The sequence below is a fragment of the Orcinus orca genome, chromosome 5, assembly GCF_937001465.1.
Source record: "Orcinus orca chromosome 5, mOrcOrc1.1, whole genome shotgun sequence".
NCBI classification, from domain to species: Eukaryota; Metazoa; Chordata; class Mammalia; order Artiodactyla; family Delphinidae; genus Orcinus; species Orcinus orca.
Genome location: NC_064563.1, coordinates 84,004,859 through 84,017,198, shown reverse-complemented (window position 1 = coordinate 84,017,198; position 12,340 = coordinate 84,004,859). Strand labels below are relative to the sequence as shown.

General features: G+C 44.1%; 1 protein-coding gene across 7 annotated transcripts in view; it reads right to left on the bottom strand.

The window, feature by feature from the left end:
- B4GALT4 (beta-1,4-galactosyltransferase 4) overlaps window positions 1-12,340 on the bottom strand; it is a 29,220-nt gene that overhangs the window by 11,577 nt on the left and 5,303 nt on the right. For all 7 annotated transcript variants that reach the window (XR_001120027.3, XM_004278514.3, XM_049709972.1 and 4 more), the window contains 3 exons: window positions 7,179-7,577; window positions 3,761-3,993; window positions 964-1,151 (listed from right to left, as the gene is read on the bottom strand). Coding sequence is in view for 6 of the 7 variants with exons in the window: in XM_004278514.3 (XP_004278562.1) it covers window positions 964-1,151; window positions 3,761-3,993; window positions 7,179-7,431 (674 nt within the window). In the remaining variant the exon portion in view is untranslated. The remainder of the gene's footprint in view (window positions 1-963; window positions 1,152-3,760; window positions 3,994-7,178; window positions 7,578-12,340) is intronic.

Below are 12,340 nucleotides of genomic sequence, written 5' to 3'. Positions count from 1 at the left end.
CCTGTCTCCCCACAGCAGTACACACCAGGGAGTGCTGTGGGGATGGGCACTCAGCCTCATTCAGATCAGTCTCAGGGTCCCTAGTGCAGTAGCACGCCACATGTGAGCACACACGAAGGGCAGGGCTTGGTGGAGGCTGACAGGTACGTGTGCACACATGTAAGTGAACATAGAGTTTCCCTTGTGGAGAACTTTCTTGGTTGCTATTTCCCCTCAGTTGTTTTCAAATAGGAACTGGTACAAAATAAGGTTGAAAAGCAGCTATGCCTCTCCGTGTGTGTGTGTGTGTGTGTGTGTGTGTGTGTGTGTGTGTGTGTGTGTGTGTGTGTGTGTGTGTGTGTGTGTGTGTGTGTGTGTGTGGTGGAGGGTGGGATGGGGCGGGGGGGGGGCATGAAAGCAGAAATGACGGTGCCTGGCTCTTCCCACAGTGACTTTGAGAGAAGGGACCTTGTCCTGTGTGTCCTGGCTCCTGAGCAGACCACTTGATGGACATGCCCCTTCCCAGTCTCCCTCCGGACTTGGTCTGGAAAGAGACATCACGGTCTCACAAAAGAGGCCTAGAAGCTGACCTGGAGGCACACTCTTGTTGCCTCTTAGAGGCAGAAGGCAGGGAGAGATAGCTAAGTTACTTGAGTTCTCCTCAGCGTGGGAGCCCTTGCAAAAGTTCCAGCAGGCGGGCCCTGCAGGCGAGGCTGGCCGCCATGTGCAAAGCTTGGACTTCCCTCCCCTCTTCTCTCCCTTTTTATCTTTGTGATCCTCTGCCAAGGCTGCTGGCGGATGTTTTCCTAATAAGAAAAAAAATCGAATTTCTCTAATTCCTGTTGTGAACTTTAAGTGATATATCATGGACCATTTTTCCTATTTCTCATTTTCTGCAGACACCCTGGACACAGTGTCTGCACAGCCTTGATGATAACAGGCCAGGCTTCTGACCTAAGGCAGCTGTGAGCAGAGCCGCCTTACCTGTACCCAGTGCTGTTCCTGCCAACCACCAGATGCCTGGGCTGATCCTCACACTTGTAAAGGTTCAAATCGTTCTCGGGCACCAGGTCCACATCATGGAATATGAAGCAGTCCCAAATTTCATCCTTGAGAGCTTCTATATAGCCCACATTCAGGAGTTTGGCGCGATTAAACTTGTTACTTCCAGCCTATAGATATGGAAATTAAAACTTGAAAAGCTCCTGAGACAAGATTTCACACTGTTCCCCTGTTCAGTTCACATGCAGGAGCTGGTATTATTCTTGCTAATGCACAAGAGTATACATATGACATGAAAATCTGACACAGTAGATGCAATAACAATAACAGGCCTTTTGTGTTTTTCTTTATGCTTCATACATACTTGTATTCCATAACTAAAAACACCTTGAAATGAGGAGCTGTTGTTTAATAGGTTTGGAGTTTCAGTTTTGCAAGATGAAAGATTAGTTGAGATTATTTACACAATAATGTGAACAAACTTAACCCTACTGAACTCTACAATAAAAATGGTTAAGATAGGGCTTCCCTGGTGGCGCAGTGGTTGAGAGTCCGCCTGCCGATGCAGGGGACACGGGTTCGTGCCCCGGTCCGGGAAGATCCCACATGCCGCGGAGCGGCTGGGCCCGTGAGCCATGGCCGCTGGGCCTGCACTTCCGGAGCCTGTGCTCCGCAACGGGAGAGGCCGCAACAGTGGGAGGCCCGCGTACCGCAAAACCAAAACGAAAACAAACAAACAAAAAAAAATGGTTAAGATAGTAAATTTTATGTTATGTGTATTTTACAACAATTTTTTTAAAAACCGTAGTTTTAAAATACTAATAAAGATAACTCTAAAAAAATTTTAAACATACCTTTATTTTTTCCATGTAAAACCACAAAACCTTTCTTACATACCAGTCATGCCAAGTAGAATCACTGCTTCGCTGTTCAGCTCTTAGCTAATCCCAATCTTACCCCATGTAACAAACTTACACTAAGCTCCCCAAAAAATATAGCTTGCCAGAAAGGATCAAGAAATCCTGACCTATAAACAGAGAAGGTTACTGCTCATATACCTAAGCTACTTAAACGTCTCGTGGAATCACTGTAAGAGAACCCGGATTTAACACTTCATGGCAGACACTAATCCTCATAGTGGCCTTACAGAGGAGATTCGTTACTGGCTAAGGAAAGAACACAGTAAACCAGTAATATAATCAAAGCTACAATATGAAACATTTTTTTACAGTAGTAATTTTTTCATGGCTATTTGGATCAAATTCCTTAAGAATAAATTCCAGTTCAATCAACAGTTTATCATAACAAAAGTATAGGCAGTTCTCAAAACTCACCACAGTACTTTCCTGAAAAGAATAACATAAAGCAGACATATTTTTCTATTCATAAAATTATATACTGGGGGTTGCTGTCCTGAGTAAGACCTCTGAATGACTAACAATGTTAAAAACAAAAATAATGATAAACCAATATAACAGTTAAATTTTGTTTCAAATCCTCACAAAATGGGAATAGATGTAATATATATATGCACATTAATTTTTAAGACCCCCAGTTTATTGTAAAGTATACATTGCAGAACAGCATCCTCTGATCTGTCAAAAGTTTTCCCAAAACAAATATTACCAGTTATAACCAATATTAGGTATATAGTTAATGATTTTCCTTGCATTCGGAGCATTTGTAAGGATTTGAGGGAGAATTATTTGGATGGCCCAGGACAATTCTGAAAAGATAGCCATGTATAGTTGTTGATGTCTTATTTTTCTTTCAATAAATGTTAATACCAGATAGAGGCACCTTAAATCACCCACTCCACTTAGAGCTAAACTCTTCAAAGCAGGCTACACTAATACTTACCGTGTTCCTACTAAATCATGCTTTTGGAAGCCAAAAAAGTGAATCATAAAAGTGAAAACTAGGGGCGTCCCTGGTGGCACAGTGGTTAAGAATACGCCTGCCAATGCAGGGGACACGGGTTTGATCCCTGGTCCGGGAAGATCCCACATGCCGCGGAGCAACTAAGCCCATGCGCCACAACTCCTGAGCCTGTGCTCTAGAGCCTGTGAGCCACAACTACTGAGCCCGCGTGCTGCAACTACTGAAGCCCTCACGCTTAGAGACCGTGCTCCGCAATGAGAAGCCACCGCAACGAGAAGCCCGCGCACCGCAACAGAAGAGTAGCCCCCGCTCGCTGCAACCAGGGAAAGCCCGCGCACAGCAACGAAGACCCAACACAGCCAAAAATAAATAAATAAATAAAATTAATTTATTCTTTTTAAAAAAGTGAAAACTAAACATAATGTTCTCCATAATAGATAGTGGCAAAGTTAAAGGCAGAAAGGTGGAGACAGTCATAGAATTCCATGGCAATTAACACACAGTAGTCAACTCCTCTGTCTCGATCCCCATTGAATAGCCAGGCTCAATAATAAAGCACAGTTCCAACATCTCATTGTGTAGTGTATAGCAAATGCAGAAGGCAATGTAAGGTCAGTCCCAGGGAAATATCTTTGGGCTTCATTGTCTGCAATGGAAGGGCTCACGAAAGCAAACAGGCTTCCTCCAGAGGATCACTTAAGAGCCAGTAAAATTTCCCAGCACTTATCCCATTATTCCACACTCTGGGACAAGAAGTGCCTTTACTACTTTCGAGGATAAATGAGATAAGAGACCTCACCTTTGATGATAGTTTGATGCCCTTTTACCCAAGACAGACGAAGCGCCTCACAGAGAGGAGCGTGTGGCGGGCAGAGGCCTGGTCTGCCCACACACTCACCTGGTGGATGACATAGATGCCATACTCCAGCTGCTGCCTCTGCAAGAAGGGGTGAAGGTGTTCTAGCAGGTACAGCAGGTGCTTCTCTCTGTGCCGGTGAGGGATGAGGATGGCGACCCGCTGCAAAGCCCTGCATTCCTCAGGGTGATACCGGCCTCTGTGCACCTTGGGGTTTTCTGCCTGTACTTCTTCCAGAGTGAGATCTGGTTTGAAAACGAGCTTGTTCTGGCCTTCTACAATAAAAACAGGACACAGGAACTAACATGAACAAGCTCATCAAAGGCTGACAGGCTTACAGGAGCTGGTACATGTCACACACTTTGTGCTAGTTGTCTGGCACACAACGAGCACTACTGTAAAGCCTCATTTGGTCACAAACTATAACCACAGAATCTATGACTCAGGTTACTGGCTGCAAAAACAAGCAAATGACATATAAGACCATTCTCTTGTGCTGGGTTACCAGTCCTGGCTCTATGATTCATCCGTAAGTAGAAAATACACTCTGTTCTGAGGACCCTGGTGAAGAGCAGAGGTCAGGGGTAGACTGAGCAACTTCAAATTTGCTCTAACCTCTTTTCCTTCTCAAAATTCCAAAGGGGGCAAAAAAAACAAAAACAAAAACACGGAAGCCTCACCCAAGGAATGAATGAATCAATCCATCCAACTTTCTTTGTTGTCATAAAAACAAAAAATTCCAGAGGGTGAAGTCTCTTAAAGATCAAGAGCATTCCATGGAATCAAGCTCACAGACAAGGCCCTTTTCCCCAAGGTCCTTCCCTAAGCTCTTGAGAGCTATTCTAACTCCCTGAAACTAAAGCAGCGAAAGGAAATAGAAACTAGCCTTTCTAACTCAGCAGTAACAGGTATGGGCAACACCGCAAGAATCCTCCCATTGTTCCGCGTGGCGAAATCCCCAATGGGGCATTGCTCAGTGAGTCTGGACACAGCCTGACTGGATGAAACGCAAGACCATCCATGGTAACCAATCTCGTGCAAGGCTTTAAAGATAAGGCTGAAGCCACTGACCCCTCGCCTCAGACCCGAATGAACGGGGAATACTGACTAGTAGGAGAGGAGGCAGAGCTCTGGTTAGGGAACACACTTTTTACAGCTCGGGACCTCCCTGGCGTCCAGTGGTTAGGACTCCACGCTTCCACTGCAGCGGGCACGGGTTCCATCCCTGGTCGGGGAACGAAGACCCCACATGCCACGCAGCGTGGCCGAGAAAAAACAAAAACAAGAAAAACTCCACATATACTGTTCAAGGTACTTGCAAACTGAGCTATCTTCTTCTGGAGCAAAGCAGTCACCCACCTTTCCGATGTATGTCCCTGTGCCCTGCTTCATGTGACCATCTCCTACCCTGGCCATGGCTGCTTAGACCAGGCTCTACTGTCCACAGCATGGCAGACAGACTCTGCCCAACAAACAGCACCAAGAGCAAATAACTGACCTACAAGAGCCTTTCCACAAGGGTCTACACACAAGACATAGAGTCAGCAGGCAGTAATCCCTACAAACAAACAGTGAGGAAAGGAGTTACAAGGAAAGGCAAGCTACCAGAGCTGCTGGGAGATGATGGGATGGATGGCTGTAGAGATGTCTTCCTGTGTAGCCTGTCCATAAACCCCATCATCTGAATTAACCTGACCGTGTCTCTGTTCTCGGCCCCGGAAAGAGCCCCATGCAACAGGTCTGATGTAAATCAGTCCCCCTGCTCACTCCCTCACTGTAGTAGCTTATTATGTGCCCAATCTTCGGGTGCCTGCTTCCACTCACTCTAGCAGTCTCCCTTACCGCCCCCGTCATATTTTCTCAAGTTTTATTCCTCCTTGGGTCACTAATGGCCCATCTTAATTTGTCGCTACTTATGTCGCCCTCTGGATCCATACTCAGTACCGTGTCACTGCCCATCTGTTTCCATGAATGCATCTGTTGCTTAAGTATGTTGAGAGAATTCTGAACAAGGGGGATGATACAGTCAGATCTGCATTTCAGTAACTCATTTTGCTATCTCAACTTGTGTAATCTGTGAGCAGAACAATTTCCCTTGAACAATCCGGAATAACGTTTTGGCTTTTCCGTGACTGAGTAAAGAGAAGCAGCATGCCAGTATGATCACACTACAAGTCTGTGATGCGATCAGGAAAAAGGATCTGCAGGTTTTGTGCCGCTAAAAGCAAGAAGCCTCTGAAGCGCCCTAGACTGCCCCCCAGAGAGCTAATTAAGTGTATGCAGAGAGCCACCTCTGTAGGACCAGGGAGGAGCTCTGGACTTCATAGAGCTGGAAAGGACCACCGTGCCCTCATCCCGCCTGCATACCGTCTCCAGGGGAAGAAGGGCAAATGTGTAAACAATACACTGACCAGCACAACAACAAAATGTGTAAACAATACACTGACCAGCACAACAACAGAAACAAAGGTGGAGGAGCACCCAGGGAGCCTAAGATTAACTCTGGGGCAGTCCCAGAAACCTTTCTGGGAGAGAAGTGATCTAAACTAGATTTCTGATGACTAGACAGGAATCCGCCAGACACACATGGGCTGAGGAAAGGTATTCTGGAAAGACACTCCAAGGATTATCTGGAGAACTCTAAGCACTTCGATGTTCTGGAGAATCAGAGGTCTGACAGAACCTTTGTGGGTTACATAGAATATTGCTGTGGAGTTTTTCCTAATTAACGTGCTCCCAAAGACCAACTTCTTATTCATTTAAATTGAAAGGCAAGATGTCAAAGGAGAACCAAAACATACAACATATTTAAGAAATAAACACAGAAATAAACTAAGACAACACTGAAAACATACTATCCTGTCCCTCGACTCCATACGGTGGGCCAGGGGGATGTTAATAGATATGACATGAGTGGAAGCTTGGATGTGCTGTCATTTCCCTGCAGATGCCAGGAGAACATGCCCAGGTTAGCCCGCTGGTCCCAGGAAGATGAGAAACACTTGGAGCAGAGCCACCAGCCTGGGTCAATCGACCCCCAGCTCATCACACATGCCTACTGACATGCCTGCTGAGACTTCTGCAGCTGGAGGATCAAATTGGGCATGTTCACGTAATAAATACTACCTGTCAGCAATACAAATACAGCTCACAAACATAATGTTGAGCAACAGAAGCCAGACACAGTAGAGTACATAGTGTATGTTTCCAATTACGTACAGTTCAAAAAAATCTAATGGATGGAATATAAGCTTGGAGTAAGGGTCGTGACTCAAAGAAGCATCTCTGGGGTTCTGGGAAGATTCCATTTCTTAATTTACATACTGGTTCCACTGGTATGTTCATTTTGTGAAACTTAAGTGAGCGGCACACTTCTCATTTTTGTACTTTTCTGTACATTTGTTATATTCAAATAAAAAGTGTATGTACTACTTGTTAAAAAGAAAAAATAAATACTTACTGAGGTGTGGAGACACAGAAGAGCAGTTGTTAAGGTCTGCTTTTTCCACAGAGGCTTCCTCTGTCACAGTTCCTTTCTTCCCCAAAACTACACCCTTGTTCAAACTAGCCATGAGATCCTTTGCTTTAGAAATCTCTTGAATAGCACCCACAAAGTAGTTACTGGTGGCCCACCCAACCACCGTCAGGCATAAAGTAAAGAGCAACAGTAATCGGAATTTATAGGAAAGGTGGAGAGTCACGTTGAAGCTCATGTCTTTTATTATGCGAGCAGTAGGTCTCTCTCGGCCTCACTGCAGGCAGGAAGCTTCAAGTTCAGCTTTTCCAATCTGATTGCAAACCTGATGACAACTGACAGTGCAATGCCTGCTTCTGCTTGGTAGTTCCGCTCCAGCAATCCCTAAAATGCAATCACAAAGACATGCCGTTTCAGATGGAAATCCTATCCTGAAATTATTCACATCAGCACAAACTGAAAACCTATCCCCAACTGATTAACAGCAGTGGGAGTTCTCCAACAAGAGTTTAGAGATCAGAAAACCAGAGATTTTGGATGTAGAAGGATCCAACCATCTATATACCACAGGAGTTCTCTCTGGGTTCTCACCCCAGCTGTCATTCACCCCAGAAGAAAAGCCATTTCCAGATGCTGCACCGGTGGAGAAAGCAAAGAAGAGACGGTCAATGCCTCCTCAGTTCTGAGCTGGCACAGCCCAAAATACAGTCCTAATGGTTCCCTTTCTTAGTTGCCCCTTCCTGGCACAGCTTTAAGAGAAGGTGAACTCTTGTTCTAGGGCATATTTTGATCCAAAGAGAAAATAAGGGAAAAGACAAAAGCTCTTCTCCCTCTGTAAGAGCTGGGAAAACATGTTCCTTGGAACAGAGGATGAAAAATCAAGGATTTTTCAGTTATCAATGTTATCGTCACAAAGAGACAATGGCACAGGGCACGTCCCAGGAGGCTGGGGAGACGGCAAGGAACACAAAAGGATGCCAACACAGGAGGCCAAATATCTGTAAGAATAACAGAACTACAGCACAGTGTTTAAGATCTGGGGTTTGGGTTTAGGCAGAAACTATGAAACCTCGAGCCCATCACTTCACTGAGCCTTGGTCTCCTTACCTGTAAAATGGGGATAAAAATAGTACCTTCCTAGAGAAGTTATTGAGGGACTGGATGACCTAATATATTAATACATAAAGTGTTAGCCCACCTCCTGATGCACAGCAAGCACCCACTAAGTGGGGACCATCACTGTTGTGATCGTTATATTATTTTACTTTACATTAAATGACTCTAGACTAGGGATGACCTACAGGCAGACACACTGGTGGCTGCCGGAATCACCACTCTACTGTACTATATTTCTGTCAGTTGATGGGTTGTTATTTTGATTTCATACTTCAATTGCATGTAGTAGGATAGTATGAATTCACCTGTGAGAGGTGGCTATGCTCTTAGTTCCTGAAAAATCCAGTTTCTGAGGCCACATAGCTGAGGGCCCTCCCTGGACCATGGTAAATGCACTAAGATGATGAAGGCTACTTCGCAAGGCCCCACATCCTCTCTGCATTACCAAAACCACGTCTCTCCTCAAATTCTAAACGTGTTATCAGAAGAGTGCGGAAAATGCTAAAGCCAGGACACAGAATCTCCGCAGCAAACATATCCTCAATTAAATGGACAGAATGGAGACCAAAATATATTCTGTGCCAAAATAACACAAAAACACGTATGATGAAATCTTAAGTAACAAAAAGAAAAACAGAAAATAAATTCTTGCATATGATTACCACTAAAATTAGAGAGTTAAGAAAACTCTAGAAAGAAATATTACCAAAAGCTAGCAATAATTCTGTTAGGAGTATGGGATTAGCCAGGGGTGCTTTTTACCCTTTTCTTTCATTTTTGTAAAAGTATGACACACTTTTGTCCTTTTGTAATGAAAACAAAGTTGATTTTTTACATGAGATGTGAGGGACTTCCCTGGTGGTCCAGTGGATAGCCTCCGTGCTCCCAATGCAGGGGGCCCGGGTTCCATCCCTGGTCAGGGAACTAGATCCTGTATGCTGCAACTAAGGATCCCACAGGCTGCAACGAAGATCCCACGTGCCTCAACAAAGAGCCCGCACTGCATGCAGCAAGTAAGACCTGGCACAGCCAAATAAATAAATATTAAATAAATAAATGAGACGTGGGGATGTGGCAATTTACTGTGAAAAACAAAACACTCGCACTTCCCTGGTGGCGCAGTGGTTAAGAATCCGCCTGCCAATACAGGGGACACAGGTTCGAGCCCTGGTCCGGGAAGATCCCACATGCCGTGGAGCAACTAAGCCCGTGTGCCACAACTACTGAGCCCGCGCGCCAAGAGCCCGTGAGCCACAACTACTGACCCCAGACGCCTAGAGCCCGTGCTCCACATCAAGAGAAGCCACCGTAATGAGAAGCCCGCCACCACAACATTGAGTAGCCCCCCCACCTCGCTGCAACTAGAGAAAGCCTGCAGCAGTGAAGACCCAACACAACCAAAAATTAATTAATTAATTAATTAATTTTTTTTAAACACCCTTAGCAACTCTCAAGATAGCCTCTTACTTACTTAAGGGTAGTATTCCAAAATTTTAGCTTTACATGAGTTTGAGGGAAACCTAGAACGCATTTCTCTCTAGACACCATGTTACAAACGTAGGTTAGGTTCCTGGATCAAACCACAAGAGAGAAGATTTGGCCCAGGAAGCAATTAAACAGTATGGCCTGTGTTTAGGGTCTTGTTTAGGGTCTTTAGGCCTTGCTTAGGGGCTTGCTGAAGGCAGTAATAACTAATTAGAAGATTAATCGCTAATAAGAAGAGTGATCCATTTGTGCATTTACTCTGTGCCATGCACTGGGGCTAAACCACTTGTATTAACTTACTTAATTCTCATCTCAACTTTGTGAGGTAAGAATTATTAGTCTCCTCATTTTATAGAGGAGAAAATGAAAGTTGAGAGATTACGGAACTTGCCTGAGCTCACACAACTACTAAGTGGTAGAGCTGGGGTCTGAGCCCACGTGCTCAGCTCCAAAGCCTGGGCTTCTGCCACATCCTTCACATGGACGTTTCAGTCTCTTTCCTCCCCTTGGTACCTGGGTGTGCCCGGCACAAACCCTTGAAACATGCAGCCTTCTACCTGTCTCTTCCTGTCCCTTTCCTTGAGACTGTCTCTGAAATGGTTTCCTGGAGGTCTGTTCTCTTCCCTCCAGGTAACAGTAAGTCTGCAGTTTTCTGGAGCCAGACTACCTCTTGCAGACTTAATTGTAGGAGGCTTAAATGCTAGGACTGGCAACAGTTTTTGATAAAATCTCAGTCTTGGAAAAGTTAGACAGGGAACATTGTTTTTCTAAGAGCTGCTTATAGAGGGATAATGTTTCAAGAGAGATCTGCCCCGCCTGCTTATCAGATTGAAGGCAAACACTCTCCCCATGTTTCCATTTCCCCAGCTATAAAATGATTTTTAAAAATTAGCTTAATTTACAACATGGCTGTAAGAATTTAATGAGATGACACAGCAAACACACCTAGTACATTCCCAAGGATATAATAAATATCTGTTGACTCTGATTACCAATATGATTCATGCTCAAATTTTATCAGCATGCTAACCAAGATGTTATCTCTGGAATTACATATTGAAATACATATTGAATAATTTTATTTTCTATTTCTCTGTAATTTCCTGTTTTTCTTTCAATGAGTATATACCACTCTTAAAATTTAAAAAAATAATAATGATTTTTTAAAGAGAGCTCTTTTTAGGGCAGGTCACTCCTGGTTGGTGTTTGGGAAAACATCATCAGATTGGACTTCTTTGTAAAAACATTTAAATAAATGAGAGACCCTGAACTCTTCCTAAAGAGAATTTTCTCTTTCAGTCAAGGCTGTCTTAAGGTGACAGGGGAATCATGGTTATAGAGAACAAATTCAGGTAACATGAAAGAAGTTATTTTAGGGCAAGACTCACCACCCTTTTCCTTTCTAGGTCTGCCCTAGGGTTAGTTCAAAATGATGATGTTCTCATAATTTTGTTTTTCCTCCTCTCAATTCAACCAGTCTTTTCTGAGTACCTGCTATTTTCAGGCATAGTGCTAGGCACCAAGGGAATTAAGGTATAGTCTTTGCACTCAGTTTATTTCAGTCCTTCCTTAGCTTGTAATGTCTGCAATTTGTTTTCAAATACGCCAGCTCCAACCCTGAAAATGGGGGAAATAGTTGAAATAAAATTGGCAAAATATTGAAAAGTACTGAGCAAGGTGATAGGTATCTGAGAGTTCATTTTCTTTTTCACTCTACTTTTTTGTATGCTTGAAATTTTCCATAAACAAAAATCTAGCATGGAAGACAAGTTATAACAAAGGGTATATCAGCATGAATGCCAAGTATCATTCTCATTCTCAGAGAATCTCTATATGCACACATTTTTACACCACCATGGGAGGTCAGGGGAGGACACCAGATGTCACTCCATAAATATTCACTAAGCACCTAGTACCAAGGAGAAAGAATGTGGTCTTCATTCAGCAGCCAAGAGCACTAAAATCAGCATTTCAATGTCTCTAAATCCATCTGGTAATCCTGCAGACACTGGATGTCTCATAGTGGGCAAGATGTGGCCCCAGGCACACGGTCCTATTCCCTTGGGCCTCTCTGGGGTAACACCAATAAAAAGGCTGATATTTTGCTACTCCTTTTACTCCTGCAGAGCTCCTGAGAGCTGACTATTTGCAAACACGTTGTCCTACCTTCCGTGGACCTCTGGTATTCATTCTCCCAATTATAGTTCCTTTACCTGGCTTCTGAGTGATCACTGCCCAGACCCTAAAGAAGCAATGGTTCTGTGAAAATTAATAAAGGGAAACCTCACTGAAGTGGAACTGGGAGGCCAGAAGGGGAGATACAGATCACATCAATACAGATCCCAATAGGAAGAGACCCACCTTGCATCTTTGGCAGGAAGTGACCCCACTTTACTACCACCAGCAGGAGGAAGAAGCTCTTCTCTTTGCCCGGCAACACCTCAGCCAACGACAGACTGTCACAACTCAGTCAATGAAAAGCCACTATATTTCGATCTCCTAGTTTCCTCCAATGGACTTTTTGTTTATGACAGAGCCTCCCAATT